This window comes from Alternaria burnsii, assembly GCF_013036055.1.
Source record: "Alternaria burnsii strain CBS107.38 chromosome Unknown 731, whole genome shotgun sequence".
NCBI classification, from domain to species: Eukaryota; Fungi; Ascomycota; class Dothideomycetes; order Pleosporales; family Pleosporaceae; genus Alternaria; species Alternaria burnsii.
In genome coordinates, this window is record NW_024066115.1 from 323,836 (window position 1) to 340,405 (window position 16,570).

At 51.8% G+C, this 16,570-nt stretch overlaps 7 protein-coding genes across 7 annotated transcripts; 3 read left to right on the top strand and 4 right to left on the bottom strand.

The window, feature by feature from the left end:
- Positions 1-180: 180 nt before the first annotated feature.
- GT037_006771 (prefoldin beta-like protein) lies at positions 181-898 on the bottom strand (the record flags this gene model as incomplete). Its single annotated transcript, XM_038931818.1, has 5 exons — positions 181-222; positions 307-499; positions 673-734; positions 786-814; positions 865-898. The coding sequence occupies 5 exons, from the start codon at positions 896-898 to the stop codon at positions 181-183; spliced, it is 360 nt and encodes a 119-aa protein (XP_038785290.1).
- A 391-nt stretch (positions 899-1,289) lies between these two features.
- GT037_006772 (upf0287-domain-containing protein) lies at positions 1,290-1,594 on the top strand (the record flags this gene model as incomplete). Its single annotated transcript, XM_038931819.1, has 2 exons — positions 1,290-1,326; positions 1,386-1,594. 2 exons carry the CDS (start codon positions 1,290-1,292, stop codon positions 1,592-1,594), a joined length of 246 nt encoding a protein of 81 aa, XP_038785291.1.
- Positions 1,595-1,851: 257 nt separating this feature from the next.
- GT037_006773 (uncharacterized protein) lies at positions 1,852-3,243 on the bottom strand (the record flags this gene model as incomplete). The annotated part of the gene is made up of 1 exon (XM_038931820.1): positions 1,852-3,243. One exon carries the CDS (start codon positions 3,241-3,243, stop codon positions 1,852-1,854), a length of 1,392 nt encoding a protein of 463 aa, XP_038785292.1.
- Positions 3,244-3,520: 277 nt separating this feature from the next.
- Positions 3,521-3,926, top strand: GT037_006774 (small nuclear ribonucleoprotein g; the record flags this gene model as incomplete). The annotated part of the gene is made up of 3 exons (XM_038931821.1): positions 3,521-3,670; positions 3,721-3,828; positions 3,882-3,926. The coding sequence occupies 3 exons, from the start codon at positions 3,521-3,523 to the stop codon at positions 3,924-3,926; spliced, it is 303 nt and encodes a 100-aa protein (XP_038785293.1).
- Positions 3,927-4,395: 469 nt separating this feature from the next.
- Positions 4,396-5,684, bottom strand: GT037_006775 (uncharacterized protein; the record flags this gene model as incomplete). The annotated part of the gene is made up of 4 exons (XM_038931822.1): positions 4,396-5,113; positions 5,171-5,367; positions 5,428-5,526; positions 5,586-5,684. 4 exons carry the CDS (start codon positions 5,682-5,684, stop codon positions 4,396-4,398), a joined length of 1,113 nt encoding a protein of 370 aa, XP_038785294.1.
- Positions 5,685-6,808: 1,124 nt separating this feature from the next.
- Positions 6,809-9,219, top strand: GT037_006776 (uncharacterized protein; the record flags this gene model as incomplete). Its single annotated transcript, XM_038931823.1, has 2 exons — positions 6,809-7,137; positions 7,188-9,219. The coding sequence occupies 2 exons, from the start codon at positions 6,809-6,811 to the stop codon at positions 9,217-9,219; spliced, it is 2,361 nt and encodes a 786-aa protein (XP_038785295.1).
- A 634-nt stretch (positions 9,220-9,853) lies between these two features.
- On the bottom strand, positions 9,854-15,935 carry GT037_006777 (n-acetyltransferas-like protein; the record flags this gene model as incomplete). Its single annotated transcript, XM_038931824.1, has 6 exons — positions 9,854-10,076; positions 10,140-13,274; positions 13,601-13,842; positions 13,907-14,229; positions 14,286-15,577; positions 15,628-15,935. 6 exons carry the CDS (start codon positions 15,933-15,935, stop codon positions 9,854-9,856), a joined length of 5,523 nt encoding a protein of 1,840 aa, XP_038785296.1.
- Positions 15,936-16,570: the final 635 nt, after the last annotated feature.

A 16,570-nucleotide genomic window follows, 5' to 3' on the forward strand; every position in this document is an offset into this window, starting at 1 on the left:
CAATTGCGGCTGTATACTCCGCCATGAAAAACACAAAACCCTGACAGGGCCCCTCTGCGTCCACACCAGTTCCAGTTACTGGAGACGTTGCTGCTGTACTCGTCTGCATCATCTTATGTGGTTCCCAGCGTATGCAGTGTGCCCGTCCTGTCAAAGGGTCCTTACATGACTGGTACCTTTCTATTGCCCTGGCTGTTGGACGACTTGGACATTGTTCTTCTTCTACAGCGGCAGAGTTAGTCTTGTAGTCTCGAGACAGAAGCCCGGCTCAAAGCTGTACAAGATTCAAGCGCATTGCGGACGTACCTTCCACTTCTCCATCTCATCTTGTTTCAACTTGTACTGCTTGACTAGCTCTTCTAGTGCCTGCTTCAGACCGTCTGAATTGGTCTGTAGGATCGGTACAACGTCCTTGACCGTTCGCTCAGTCAAGACACCGTTGATCATGCGGAAGCATTTCCTGTCTCCCGGCAGTGGTTGCAGCGTCTCCAAGACGAGTCTGGTGTTTGTCAGTATCTCCTGTGTCGTAATGGGGATAGAAAGCGGTGTAATAGCACTAGGAACCCCAAGTCATGGAGCGATATAAGGCTGGCGCAGGGCAGAAGCGGTGTAAGAAGGTTTGCGAAAGATGGCGTATTGTGGCTTCATAGTTGTGATATAGTCCAAACTTACTTGTGCTCTTCAGTCTCTTGTTCGATATCGCCAATCTTTGAGGCAATCGTTTGAAGCGTGTTCTTGGCGTATAATCAGTTTGCATATTCTACATGAGTACCATCTTTCCTGACCTTGTAGTTTTGATATGTGGTTTGGAGCTCTGTTCACAGGTCAGCGAGTTCGACAGAAGCGATCATCGCCATCAAATACCTTGCTGCTTTTTCAACTGTTGTTGAGACGCCATATTGATGATGTAACTTTTCGATGTGTATCCTGGGAGGAGCAGCGTCGACGGTCGTTGCGGGGAACTCGGAGGAGAAAGAAGATTCTTGACTCAAGGCGTGGTACGCACGCCTAAAGAGGAAAGAAACTCGTGACGTCCAGCGAAGGGTAAAAGAACGTGACACAAGTAGAATAGAGAATTCACGCGAACCTTGAGAGTTTTGATATGAAGTGGCTTCCGCGTGAAGGCGTGCGCGCTCGGACGTAGTTCACCAGATCTTCAACGATTCGTCGGCAACTTCGAGGTCTTCAAGATCCCGTTCCGACTTGGCCCACCAGCACAGCTTCATAAAGTACTCTCCGGCATTCATACCAGATATCGGCGCAAACGAAAAAGCCCGCGCACGTCCACGATGCATCCTCATCTACATACCGAAGAAGTTCAAAAGAGTGCGCCACCCCACCCCCTCTGCCAATCCTATTCGGCCTTTCTAACACCTACCCTTCAGACTGCGCAGATGTCGTCGCAGCGCTAGAAGAATGCCACAACCAGGGCTTCCTCTGGAAAGTGACGGGCAATTGCACCGACGCGAAATACAAAGTCAACATGTGCCTGCGTGGACTGCGACTTGAGAAGACAAAGGCGAATCGCGAGGCGGCTAAGGAGAAGAGGGAGAGGATACAGAAGGTGTGGAAGGAGTTGGACGAGAACAAATGAGCATGAGAAGGAAGAAAGACGTGCGATATAGGCACTAGGCGCCTGTGCAGAGCACACTGCGAGGAAGAGGAATTGCATATGGATGGGAGTTTACGGACACGATCGTCGGAGAGCTTTCAGGCTTCTGTATTATATCATGGCAGTCATCAGGCGTTACAGGAGCATTCAGACGTTTTCATGAATGATGTTCTTAATATTACTGCACAGGTAGCCCAGCATTTCCCTGCTAGAGCTAGAAACTCCAGTTCAAACAAACGCTACTCAACATCAGACTCATCGCCAGATCTACCAGCTATTGGTGTAGTTCCGGCCAATGGAGTAGTACCCAAGCTGTCCAACCCCCTCTCTGTGATCAAGCGGCCTCCCTCAGCACTGTTTGCCGGTAGCGCAGGAAGACCTGACTCCTGGCGTAACTTCTCATACTCGTCGCCTGTTTTCTGCAGTTGCTCTTGGAGATACTTCTTCCGCTCCTCAATCCTGACTTTGTCGTCTTTGAGATCTTGCAGCTTCTGCAAGATCAAATTCTTCTTCTGCTGCTTTGCCTGCATATCGATTGTGAGGCCCTCGAGGACCTCGTCCAAGTCTGGCAGGGGCGTGATGCGCGGAGGTGTCTTCGTACCGTCGTCTTCGTCTTCGATCTTCTGGCCGTATCGCCCTGCGCGTGCTTGAGCTGCCGCGAAAGCGGTGTTTCTCTCTTCGTCCGAGTCCTCTGTCCCATCATCTCCTGAGCCACCTTCGGCGTCATTGATAAGTTCTGCCATTTCCGCACGCCGTCTTCGTTGCGCTTCCCTTTCTGACTTGCGACCGAGCGAGATCTTGCCATCTTCAACGAAATCGTCAAAGCCCTCGGCTATATCCTCATCGTCATGTATCAAACGCGTCTCTGCATACTTGTCCTTCGGCCGCAGAGAGATTTCATTCCTGTGTTGCCTGAACTCGTCCTCTCCCTGATCGTCAGATGCCCATGCGCGGTCCTCATCGTCTATGGCGTTCTCCTCAAGGGCTAAACGTCTTCTCCGCGCCTTCTTCTCCCGAATCTCAGCTTCTGTAGGGATTGCGGATGACGCCTCGAGCGAAGCGACAGGGCCAAATTTCGATGCGATATCGAGGGCTTGGGTCTCTTCTTGGTCGTCGGCAGACGTGTTCAAGTCTTGAGGTGTTGACGGCGTCGAATTTCGCAGCTCTGCTATGTAATCCTTGCTATATTCGGTTGGTCGAGCGGCTTCTGGTACGAGGGGTGAACGCGCCCGCAGTTGCGCACTCTTCTCTAGGGCTATGCGGCTGAGGTTCGCTTTCTTTGGGGTCACGACGGCTGCGTCGCTCGAGTCGTCGCCATCATTTGCGTCTTCGCCTGGGCCGAAAGACACCCGCATGGATGAGCGCTTCTTTGCTTTACCAATTGTTGGCCGCTTGACGACTACAAGGCCAGTTAGCACAAAGCCACCAGAGTCGCCAGCTTTCAGGTCGGCCTGGAGGGATTCGCTGTGAGTTTCCCCAACGTCAGAAAGGCTGGCAATTGCGATCATTGGTGACTGACCTGTAGGGTTTTGTACTTCGCTCTGCGAGTTGTTGGCGCTCTCGGCGGTGGACTCGTCGTCATCGTAGCTACCAATCTTGCGCGCGACGCGTGTAGAACCGGATCGCTTCATCATGAGGATTGTTATGCGGAAAGCCTCTCTGTCACATGGAAACCGCGGGTATAGTGTGGAAGAGATGCGTTCGCGCGCACATGTCGTGGCTGCCGCCTATGCACGGGCCCTCCGCAAAATCCCATGGAGCTATCCCACCACCATGCGCAACGCTGCTCCTGCTAACATCACGCGCGTCTTTAGTTCACCAACGACCAACACGAGCAAACCAACTTGAAGCCGTCACCAGGAACTTGTACTGCCGCACTTAAGCTCAAAACAAATTAAGCCCGCCAAGATGCCCCAAGCACAGCCGGAGCTCAAGAAGGTGAGTTCACAACGCCGACCTATACCTCCAGATCCTAACCTCCAAAAGTACCTCGAGAAGCGCGTCCTTGTCCAGCTCAATGGCAGCCGCAAGGTCATGGGTATCCTCCGTGGATACGATGTATGTTTCTCCATTCCACACCGCTTGTAGACTTAGCTGACACTGAGTAGGTCTACTTGAACATTGTACTCGACGAGGCGCTAGAAGAGAAGGCTGGCGGTGAGAAGGTGCGCATCGGCATGGTTGTCATCCGAGGAAACGCCGTGGTCATGCTTGAAGTATGCAGTCCCAAGTCCAAAAAGGATAGAAGTAAAAGCTAATCAAATCGCAGGCGCTTGACCGCATCAACCAGGACGTACCCAAGATCGGACGATAAAAGACTACACACGCAAGCGACCAGTAACACAGCATATCTGTGGTACATCGAACGACGGCAAGAGCATGGCAGACGGCAGATGGCAGAATCAGGGCATTACAAGGCGCATGGGCGTTTGAGGCGCGAACACTTACGGGTATGCCTCATCGGGCCCCTTTCTACGCCTGGCCATTCAGAGCACCACGATCATGGAGGACATCTTGCGGAACATGTGTTGACGTTTTCAAATTTACAGGACGATACTGTACCCATATGATACCAGCTTTGGGCAATTTTCTAGGGCAAAGATAGGCTTGGATCTCGATAAAAGAATCTGGTAGAGAAAAGTGCAAAGGAGCCCGGCCATTTTTATCTTCAGAGTCAGAGAATCAACAGACCACCTTTACAGCTCCCAGACGACGCTATTCTCAGACAATTCCAGCATATTTGAGATGAATTCGCTAATACATAGCTTACACAGATCCAGGGACTACAGTTTCGCTCTCTCCTCATGCCCGCTCTTGAATTCTTGCACAAGGCCCCATGCAATCTCCGAATAGGGCTTCATCATGGCCGCATACGTCTGCGCCTGCTCGCTACTCGCCTGTCTCAACGCATACCGTGCCGCGATTCCTTGCATGATGATAGCACTCCTATATGTGCTAAACGCGTCGCCCCAAGTGAAATCAGGTCTCGGGTCCCAGCCGGCGACCTCGGAGTACCATGCGATGAGTTGCTCGCGCGTAGGCAACCCGGGTGTAGCTCCAGGCTGAAAACCCTTATGCGCGCGTCCGATAGACATGGCAATTTCATTCGACGCTGTCACGTAGGGCGCAAGGACGTTGTTCAGATCAGATAGCGGGTGCCCAATGGTGCTCATTTCCCAGTCCAGAATGCCAATTACCCTGGGTTCTGTCTTGTGAAAGACAACATTGTCAATCTTGTAGTCGCCATGTACAAAGGTTGAGCGGTCTTTTGGCTGTGTCTTTGGGTCCTTGAAGAAGGCCACCATGTCGTCCTGGTGTGGTATCTTTCCCACCGGTTCTCCAGTCTCCTTGTCTTTGGCGGAAGCTTGCGACTGGGAGATTGTGTTGAAGGTGGCGATCTGGCGGTCGTAGAAACCAGAATTCTTGCCATATGAAGAGAGGTTTACAGATGATGGAGATACGCGGTGGAATTTCGCGAGCGTGGTGATTGCGGAGTGCCACCTAAGAGTACTTGTTAGCATGGTGTTTTGTTTCTACATGGTTATGAGGACTTCATACATCTTCGTTCGCTCCTCCGCTGTTACGCCTGGAATCGCAGGATCCTCAAAGATGCGCCCATCGAGAAAGTCCATAATGTAAAAGTCGGTGCCGATGACGGCTTGGTCTTGACAGAGACATAGTGCACGCGGAACAGGGACATCTGTGTTCTCTAGTGCGTGAATAATTCTGTACTCGCGGTCGACTTTGTGCGCTGTCTACATAGCTTCAAGTCAGCTTGAGGTGGTAGGCTTCTCGAATGGAAAGCCTCGTCATACCTTTGACAAGAGTTGACCCGGAGGCTTCTTCCTCAGAACATATTTCTTTCCATCTTTGTCGGTCAGCTGATACGTTGGATTTGACTGTCCATAACCAAACTACATGATCAATCAGCTCTGGTTTCCAAACGTTCCCAACTCTTCCGGAACAGACGTACCTGCTTCACATCCAGGGGGACTTTAATCTCGGGTACATTTGCGGTGACATAGCGCTCCAACGAGGCGATGTCGATTGGTTGTCGTACGCTGCCAGCCATGTTGAAAGCGTCTGTGGAGTAACCATGGTGTGGGCGCGCGAGCGGTGATGTAGTTGGCGCGGTTGACCATCACCGAAGCGTGAGCCGAGGCAATTGTGGAACATGGGGAAATGCGCTCGGTCGGCGAGTCGGGAATGCCTGCGACTCCGCGGTTATCTGCATCGATGCTGTAGGGACTTTTCCATGGTTTAGCGTTCCTTTGGTATTGCGAAAGAAGGTATCAGAAGAACGGTCTTGGGGGACTGTTATCTTCTTCGTTTTGCAATCTACGTGACTTTTGCCTTTGTGATGATCAAATTTATTGTCGTTCGACCGCGCTGTTACATTCGCAGCTAAACATCAAACTGTTATCTATTGCATTTGTTTTGATGATCTTCATCTGTCCAGACTTCAGCACATATCATGCCCGATTACGGGGCTGCCGGAAGTTCTGACTGTCCTCCCCGCTCCTGCTCGTCCTCACGTGCCCACGCGTTCAATGCGCAAGGTTCGGCGTCCTTGCGTCAGCGAGCAAGGACATGGTTTGCGTCGGAGACTAACTACGCGATCTGATTGTTATGCTTTTGTGGCTTCGAGCGGGAAGACACATGGCTTGCATCCTAATAACATTGATATAATGCTGGGATGGTTGAATGAGGTGGCTGAAATGTGAAAGTCAATTCACTTTACGAAACCTCGTACGCTTCAGACAGCCAGTAGCATTGTCGAGTATGCAGATGACAATCTCATCGTGTCGATGCACAAGGCCGTTACTATGGTGTCATTAGTATTGAACCGTCTTGCTTTTTGACCGTTCCCATACTTGGATGATGTGCACGCTACTGTCGTGTACCATGTTTAGTACGACGGTTGATGACAGTTTTGACGATGCTTCAGAAAAGGCGAGAGGAAGACAAGACACAAGAGTGTGGTGGAAGGATGGGTTGCGAAGGGAAAGGAGAGACGTTTCCCCTGATGCGAGGGGTGCGATGGATTGGGCAACGATCGGTTAATTAAGTCATGCTCCTCAGTCGCCGCTACGTTGGCAGTCCAACCCCTGCCATACCATCTCATCAAAACAAACACCGTCCTGCCTGCCCTGTGACACTCCAAACAGGTCGACCCTGTCAAACGAGCCGTCCGGTATGGCGTACCCGCACACTCCCAGGCGTCTTGGAGCGCGGCCTGCTCTCCACCCCACTGCCTCGTCGCCCAACCTTTCGTTAAACGCCAGCAGAAACATCGCACGGCAAGCATCGCTATCAGCATTAGTAGGCGCTGGAGGCTCGCCATCAAACAGGATGGGCGCAGACGGAAAGGACATAGACGTCGGCGACACGGTCGATGTGCCCGGCGGCATGATCGGTGTCGTCAAGTTTGTTGGCAGCATTCGGGGCAAGCAGGGCGTCTTCGCGGGAGTAGAACTGAACCGCGAGTATGCAGCGCGGGGCAAGAACGACGGCGCAGTCGACGGGTACGCATACACAACGCTCGACATGTGCGCGCATACTGATGTCTCTCCAGTACACAATACTTCGATACCTCCGTCCCCGGCTCTGGCATCTTCCTGCCCGTACACCGCGCACAGAAGCGCATCTCGGCCGACTCGTCCGACTTCGCACCTGAGCCTACCACGCCCTCGTACCACAACAACTTTAGCCTCTCGACTACGGAGAAGCCCAGCTTCAGTCCGGATACCCCATCAATGCCACTGCCCAAGTTCTCCCAATCCGTCGGCCCCGGCACCCGTACCACCAGTCCCAAGAGGGTGCCCTCAGCAGTACGACCCTCATTCAGACCAGAATCTCCCTATCGCCAGAAGCCCAGTCTTGGTGCAACCCCTGCCAGGAGCGGCGGCCTAACACCCTCTGGCTTCTCCAAGAGCGCAATCGGCGCGCCACCAAGATTCGCAAGTCCCGCACCTCCTCGTTATGCCAGTCCTGCGCCCAGGGCTGCTCCTCCACCAAAGCCACGGACACCCGGTCCCCAACGACCCTACTCGCGAAGCAGTTCTCGTCTTGGTCATCAGGATACTATTGACGAGGACAACGAGACGACGCCGGTTGGTGCAGCGCGAACCAGCAATGATTCCATGGCCAGCTACAAGCATCGCAGACCGGGCTCTCGGCTAGGCTCGTCTCCGAATGAAGAGGTGCAGCGCCTCCAGGCGCAGTTGGAACAAAAGGAGAAGCAGCTTCAGGAGCAAGCAGCGTCGCTGAGCGAGATGGAAGCGAGTTTGACAGAAATTCAGAGCCTGATACCTGAGGACGGAATGGATATGGCATCGGCGCATGGCAGCAGTGAGCCGACTGATGTAGCGCAACTACGAGCACTTCTCAGAGAGAAGAACGATAAGATCGCTATGCTCACATCTGAGTTCGACGCACATCGATCCGACTTCCGGAGCACAATCGACACGCTAGAGCTAGCGAGCACTGAAACTGAGCGCGTTTACGAGAAGAAGGTAGAGGAGCTACAGGAAGAGTTGCGCGAGTATGCGTCTCGTAGTGAAGATGTCGAGACTGTAGCAATGCAATTGAAGCAACTGGAAGAACTTGTACAAGAGCTGGAAGAAGGCCTGGAAGACGCGCGTAGGGGCGAAGCAGAGGCCAGAGGCGAAGTAGAGTTCCTGCGTGGAGAAGTCGAGAGAGGTAGATCCGAACTCCGTCGTGAGCGCGAGAAGGCTGCTGCTGCTCTTAAGGGGGCTGGCGCAATGGTCGAGGCGCCCCACACACCAGGACAAAGGGAAGTCGAGCAACGCGACGACGAGATTCGTGGTCTAAAGGCCATCATACATTCATTGAGCTCTGGTGGAGGAGATGACCGGCGCTCACCTTTGTCGCGGCAAAACTCGTCTGTTGATGCCGAGGAGCTCCAAACCGCGAAAGCAAACGCAGAACGTCTTGAGCGCGAAAAGGAGGAACTCCGCGGTCTCGTGGAACGCAAAGCCTACCGGGAAGAAGAGCTAGAACGTGAGTTGGAGAAACTGAAAGCACAACTTGGCCTTGCAGAGCAACGGGAAAGCGTAATTAGCAACGGCATGTCAGAGCACACCGCCATACCAGAAAAGCCGTCAGAGCGAGATTCTAAAGACACTGTTGTCAACTGGAGAGAACCTTCTCAGCACCCTCGTCGCGATGCGCCTCCTGCGCTCTCCGCGATGCCGGAATCTGACGGCCGCTCCTCCGCTAACAGCAGCCTCCTCTGGTGCGAAATTTGCGAAACAGGCGGCCACGACATTCTGAACTGCTCCGCTATGGGCGGAGATAGTTCGTACCCCAAGGAAGACGGTCTGCGCAACGGCAAAGACGTTGTCATCGAAGGCCTCCGCGGCCTGTCCGTCTCCTCTGATCGCGCCCGGCCCCCTGCTCTTAGCCCATCGAAACCACCCGGCAGCGCGCCCACAGCCCCTCTCCCCACTCCTTCGTTCAACGCGTCAAACTCCGATCTCGTGCCACCCAAGGGTGCAGCTATCGCTGACCCAGATAAATGGTGCGCATTGTGCGAGAGTGAGGGACACGATGTTACGGCCTGCCCAAATGAAGACGCCTTTTAGAACGAGGGTGCAGATATTACAAACAGGGATGACTGGTGTCCATTGTGTAAGATCAGGGGACACGGTGTCATGGAGTGTCCGTCCTTAGTCGGACTTTGACTTGAAGGTGGAGAAAGGGAAGGACTGGGGAGGGAGAGCGCATACGTCGGTCTCCATTTCCACATTGTTCGTGATTATGCGTATGATATCCCCATGATTGAATCATTTCGAATCTGTTTCTCGTTAGCAAACGTATTGATGGTAGCAACATGGGCTCTCCTCTAAACTATCTTATATGCATATGTAATATCATAATGTTCCGCTTCATTTGGTCGGACATCTGGGCTTTGATGAATGTACACAAAGAAGCTCGTGTTACTTGAGTTGTATTTGTGAATCACCATCTGGGCAAAGCGCTCCCTGAAAGTATATATGGACTTCTGGATTACAACCTTGATAGGACACTAACAACGCATTCCTCTAGAGCACATATTTAAAGGTGGTTACAATTTACAAAACAAGAGGCTCCTTTGTGGTGAGATATCAATCATGGACTAGTTGATTGAGTACTGATACACAGACAGCACCGATTTTCCCATAGATAAACAATACGCCTGAGAAACTCCCTGATTATGCATGCACAGCGCGTCTCCAATCAAGCCTTCTTGCCAGACTTGTGCTTCTTACTCTTCTTGGCAGCACCTTCTTTGAACTTCTCAGCCTCCTTGTACGCCTCCTCAACCGCCTCGCCGACTTTCCTCTTCTTTTCGCCTGTCTTGACAGCGACAGTCATGCTACCTGCGCCGCCTTTCTTGGCCGCGTTTTGGATAGCGCGTTCGGCTTCTTCCCAGTCAGCAGCTCCTGCACCAATTTCGTATCTGTTGGGTAGCAAGGTTAGCAATGCGTATAAGTGGACACAAGGTCGATTATGATAGACTTACTTGTGCAGAGGCAAAGCATCAATCATGCTCCTTTGTCTTTCCTTATCCTCGGCCAGGAACTCATCCCCACCTTCCCTAAGCTCCTCCTGTAAATCCTTCTCAAGGGGCATGAAGCGGTGGGCGTCGTTGGCAGCTTCGCCATCACCGCCATTCTCTTCTACCTCCATAGCGTCGGGCATAGTCTCCTCAACGGCGCCCTCTACTATACCGCGGAACGCTGTGGCGGCCTTTCGTACAATCTTGACGAACATGGCCATCAGCTGGCTAGAGTTAAGGTTGAGTTCCTTTTCCACATCGGAGAACTCTTTGCGTTGCAGTCCAATGGCAAGAAGTAGTGCAGTCTGAACACCGCTAAGTTTGACTTGGCCCTTGAGACGGCCAGTGAAGAAGAGAGTGGCGATGGGAGGCAACATGTCTAGAATGACGTGGTAGTCAAGCATGTTATTCGCGTACGAGTCTAGACGCTTGAGGTCGAAAGGCGTAAAGAGAGCGTCCAATTCGGCTTTGCTAACGGGTTTCGCGGCGAGGTCGGCATCTAGTTTAGATCCCGCTGATGCGGACTCTTCTATTGAAAGAGAGGTGATGGAGGGGAATGACCGGAATTGGTATGACAGAAGGGAGAGGAAGCGCTTCTGGAAGTCCTTAGCGAAAGCAGCAACCCAGCTTCCGTCTGACGAAGTGGTCTCTAACGAACGCAGCATAATGCACGTATGTTCTCCGGTGAGATCATTCGGTGTTTGCCTGAGGTAAACCGGGACGAAGGACGCGCGTTTCCAGAACTTGTGAAGTTGAGACGTAAGACCATACGAAACACCAACATAGTCGAGCTTTGGTGACCTCAGCTCTTGTAGCCGGGCAAACAGCGGTGGCATCTCGTTAGCTTCCCGAATCTTGACATTGTCTTTCAGGAGCGACTCATTCTCCAAATCTTCTTCTGTCACTCTTCGCATCTGTTCCACCTCTTGGGGCTCGGTTTCCGACAAGCTGGCAAGCTTGCCATCGTAGAAGTCAACAAGAAGCTGTAGCGCCTTTGATCCGTATCCCATGTTGACATACTCTGGGTTAGTTGCTATTCGCACAATACGAGCTCCTGAAAGACTGGCGAAGTTTTCGTCTTGAAATTGCTGTGAAACGATCCAAGGGATCAGATCACCGCCCGCGCGTTGTCCTCTGCTCAGGCTGTTCAACACGCTCTCCCTGCTAATTTGGCCTTCAAGGGCTACTTGGATGACACAGAGAGGTTCAGGGAGCTTGTTCTCCTCGGTAGGTCCAGTGAGTACGAAGAGCTGATGTGCAGGTGCATCTGACATGAGCTGGAGGTCGTTGGGCGTGTTCTTGTAGTGACTAGCTACGTACAACGCCATCATCTTCTGAAGGAACTTCTCGGCAGCAGGGTTGTAGGAGAAGAGGGTATCGCGGTTGACATGAAGGAGCTGGCATTTGTCCGGGTGAGGGCATCCTTGGGTAATCGACCTTCGGGGTAATGTTGCATCGAGACATAGAAGATCGTTCATCCACCGTTCGACAGAATCACCTTGGGCATATCGAATAGGTTCTGATAGTGTAATTTCTCGGAGAGATCGGCCGGTCATGGATGTCTCTGTAGCGTCCTTTGTTTCCTTTCCAGTCGAACGGTCTACTACGGAAGTCGAGCCATTGCTACCCTTGCCTCGCGACTGCTCACGAAGTTGCTGTATGAGCTTCAAAGAGAGCGAACGACCAGTTCCCTCGTATCCGTTGATGGTCGAGGCCATAAAAACCAGGTATGGACCCATGAGTTTCCGTACGAGCGGTAGAGGAATTGCTGCAGCCTCATCAATTACCAAGAGTTCCGCTTGTCCTAGGACATGCGAATCTTCGGGTCTGATATATTGGATGACTTGCCGGTGTTGGCGGTGTAACTCGATTCTTACGATAGCTTTGTTCTGGTCCGGTTGTGTAGACTGCATGATGGTGTAGTCTTGATGGTCTGCATAGTTTAGGGAATCGAATCCCTTGAGAATAAATTCGAAAAGAGTCTTCAAGTTCTCCGGGCTAGGTGATGTGATGTAGATGTTGCTGTATCCATGCGCTACTGCTGCTGCCACTGCAACACCCAAAGCTGCTGACTTTCCACGTCCACGGGCCGCGGTCAGGGTTACGGTGCTTCGAAGCGTCTTTTCGACAATAGCCTCCACGAATGTCAGCAACGCCTTCGCTTGGTCTACAGTCTTCGCGAGCTTGACTAAGTCTCCAGTTGGAGGCGAGTCTGCTAGCGACTCCTTGATCTCGGCCAACTCTTTCGCCTTGGGTGTCTTGCCCTCCAACTCTGCATCTGGTGGCGGTAGCTGCTTAACATGCTTTCCACCTGAGATGGGGAGCACGTTCAGCTCGTCATCGACAACCAAGCAACTATCGCACTTTCCAAGTGATAACAAGAAGCGCTCATTGAAACGCGCTACCACGTCACTGTGAGCCTCGGTCCGATATCTTGAATGAATGTCCATGGACATTGTGTATAGCTGCTTCAAGCTGCTCATGCCCTTTAGCAGCAATATAACCAGTCCTCCGCCTTCGACCGTCTCTATCGTCCTTGCCAGTAGGTTCGGCGTGAGCGCTTCGAAGTCTTGCAGAATACACATGCCGTATGTGTTACCCAGAATCTTCTCGGTTTCCTTGTAGTAGACGTATCGGATATTCTGTGTCGAGACGAATAGTTCGAACGGGTCTTCGGTATCGACATCGCGGATCCCACGCTTGATCTCGTTCTTGATCTTCTTCTCGCGCTTCTTGCGGTGACTTGAAAATCCTAGTAGCTTGTTCTTGTACGCCCACAGCACCGACTTGTTCAACTTGACATCCACGTTCAGAAGGATGTGGTAGAGATTGACAATGACATCTTTCTGGCGATCGCCAACTACTACGAAGAAGCTACGCTTTTTTTCCTGGGCGCCATTGCGAATAAGGGCCGGTATACGGGAGTCGATAGCTTTCTTCGGCATCTTGAGAGCTCCGCAGGCGTTGCCGCCTCTTCTTCGATGACGATCGGGTATGGGGTGGCGCAAGCGATCTCTCGTCAGTTTTTGGGTCGCGAAAGAAGATCCGGTAACTTGACGGGCGGCGACTCGTGTGGCCCTTGTTGTGGCGGGTAATGGGCTGCGTAGTGAGGAAAAGTTCTGGTCGCGACAAGCCGCCCGAGAAAATAATCCAGGGATCTCTTATCGATAGCACCAACGCGCTACCTCCAAGCGCAGCGCGTACGGGAACCACGACTACAGAATTTCGTCTCATCAAACATTGACACAAATGATAGTGTGTACCTTGAAAGCATGATCAAATAGGCGAATCTGTATATATGCGAGCTTCTTCTCGTCACGAACCTTCACATCATGTGTCCACATGGAACATGAAACATATCATATCATAAGAGGTGGCTAATAAACCGCTACTCCTTCTTGATCACCTTCAGGGCCTTCGTGTACTTCTCCAATCCGACATGCTCGTTGATCCAGTCCAAAACAACTTTATGCCAAACGAGCCCATTCTCGGGCTTCAGCACCCAATGGTTCTCATCTGGGAACGTCAAGAACTGGCTCTCTACTCCTTTACACTGCAGCACGTTGAATGCCGCCAAACCCTCACTGATCGTTAGCCTATAATCCAATTCGCTGTGGATTACGAGCTGCGGTGTGGCCCAGTTTTCCGTGAACCTGGACGGGTCCCACTGTACAAGTGAAGGTACGAAGTCAGCACACGTCCCACTTGCATCTCGTCCAGTTATGACTTACCTTGGCCCAGTTTTCCGGGTTGTTCCAGAGTGTGCCTTTGATATCATGGAAAGGGAAGTACAACTCTTCAGATGCCATCTGGCCGGACATGCTAAAGACACCATCGTGGGTCACCAAGGCCTTGAATTCGCGGCCGAGAGGGTGTCCTTGAATCCAGTTCATCATATACCCGCCATAAGAGGCACCGAGGGCAACGGAACGTTTTGTGTCAACGTAATTGACGTTCTGCTTAATGTAATCGAAGCCCAACACAAGGTCTTCGTACGGCAGACCACCCCACTGGCCCTGGATGGCATCTGTGAAGGCCTGGCCGTAAGATGTGCCTAAGATATCATGTCAGTTTTTGTCTTTGTAGAGCATATACCTTGGATTCACATACTTCCAGTAGGGTTCGGGCAAATAACAACGTAGCCTTGCTCTGCGAATACGGCAGGATTCCATCGCGTACTCCACCCATCAGTCCATGCACCTTGCGGTCCGCCATGAACGAGAAAGGCGAGCGGATAAATTTTCTTGCACGAGAAATTGCTGGGCTTTACAACCCAAGCATGGACCTTGGTGCCGGATGCGGCACCGTCCCAATGGATTTCATCGATCTGGTGGCGTGACAGACCAAACATAGACCCAGAACGCGTGTTCGAAGAGATGTATTTAGTTGTCAGATGATCAGGATCCGCATCATACGGTCTGTCGTCAATAGGAAGATCGTAGACAGCCGTATCGCTACTTTGAGTGCTTAGAGGGACGAGTGAGTATAGTGAGTTTTCAATCAAGCTAGTCGAAGTCACGAAAACGTCGCCATTCTTGAGCACTTTTGCAGAGCCGATCGTTCCCCCCTTTACAAGAAGCGATGGAAGAGGCTCCTTCTCTCCGCTTGGATTAGGAGGCCCGGCGCTGTACAGGTTTCCACGACCATGTGACTCTGCGGTAAAGTAGAGGCGCCAGTCGTCGGGGCTCCACGATATAGACTGTGGGCTTCGGTCCCACTTTCCTTTGCCATCTTCAGAACCGTAGAGCAGAGTGACTTGCGACGGTTTCTTATAATCGTGGATAATGAACGGTTGGTTCTTGTCTGACTCGTACCCATCAGTCTTCATGGAAAGGAACGCGATCATACCGCGCGAATTTGACCAAACTGGAGACGTGCTGGCACCTTCAAAGCCTTCGATGGTAGCCTTCTGGATTTCTGGTATGTCTTTTGAATGGAGATCATCCCAGAAGCTGTCAGATGCGGAAACATAGATGTTGGTTTTCGTGTGTGTCGCGGGATTAAGATCAGGATCCTTCGATGTGAACACGAGACCGTATTTCGATATGTCGAAGTGGTCTTTTCCGCCAAAGGGTTCGATTGGTGACTCCAGCTTCGTCCCTTTCAGCGCATTCGTTAGAGGATGTCCAAGCTCGAAGACATGAGACTTTTCCATTTGCTTCTGCTGAAGCTTGCCAAGCCATATCGTGTTCCGATTCTCTGTCACGTAATGATCCCAGTGGCGAACAAACCCAGACTTGTACAGCTTGCCTGATGAGTGAGGTTTCTCGGCCTTCTCTGGGTTGAAAAGTGTGCCATCTGGCTTGGCTTTGCCAACGACAGCGAGACCAAAGACGCCACCACCAAGAGCATAGATCTTGGAGTCGCTTACTGGTCCTTGTATCGTGCCAGCAGTGTGTTTGCTAGAGCATTATTAGCTGGCGTACACTCGGGATAATAGCACCGAACATACCTCTTCTCGAAGTTGTCTGGAGATCCAACGACTATGTTTGTAGTCCCATCGTCATGGGACTTCAATAGTAATATGGTTTCATCATCTAGCCACGAAGGTTCGCTGAAGGATGCATCATCTGTGACGAGACTGGTCTGTTGGCTTGCTGAATCCAGAACACGGATCTCAGATTTTTTCGAATGCTCAGAGAAGCTGTATGTCGAGACGGAGTATAAAACTCTTGATGCATTAGAATTAGGAACGCCTTCCGAACGGCGGGGTGCTTCCAAGAGCACTTCAGGTGTGAATCTGCTAGCTCTGATCGTCATACTGGAACAGGCCTTAAAAGAAGGTACCTCTGTGAGATGTCAGTTCCACTCTTGGGACAAGAAGATACCTCTTTCCAGATCCTGGGTCATTCTGTTGAGCTCACTACCTAGGCATGCAGCTACAGGGTCTTTGGGTGCTGGCAAAGCTTCAGAAGCGGTGTAGACCCCATTCCAAGGATGACGAGCATATATCCAGACTCGATGTGGAGCATGACCGGATTCATCGCATCGTCAAGCAGGTAACTGGTTGACGACTGCGAATAGCTTTTGTTCATGGCTGAATGTATCTTGCTGTCAAGCTCCATACTCACAAAGAAGCAACGACCTAGGACGCCCGCCACACATGAAGAAGGAAGTCTACGGGTTGATAAGAGAGGCTTGGAATAGCGGCTTACCAAATGATGAATTCTTTGGGAGACTGAACGACAACTCTACGCGTCTGGCAGATGGTTATATAAGATGTGGAGTGATGGTTGCAAGAGAGAGCACCGTGGTAGATGTCGCGAGATGGATCTAAGCGGATGTGGTTGGCCGACCCCCTCACGCCAGCCACCCCACCAGCTAGCGGCGTTCTTTGTGTCATCACTCACCGACGTTTGCATTGCCCCGCCCCTGCTATCTGTGCGATGTCGAAC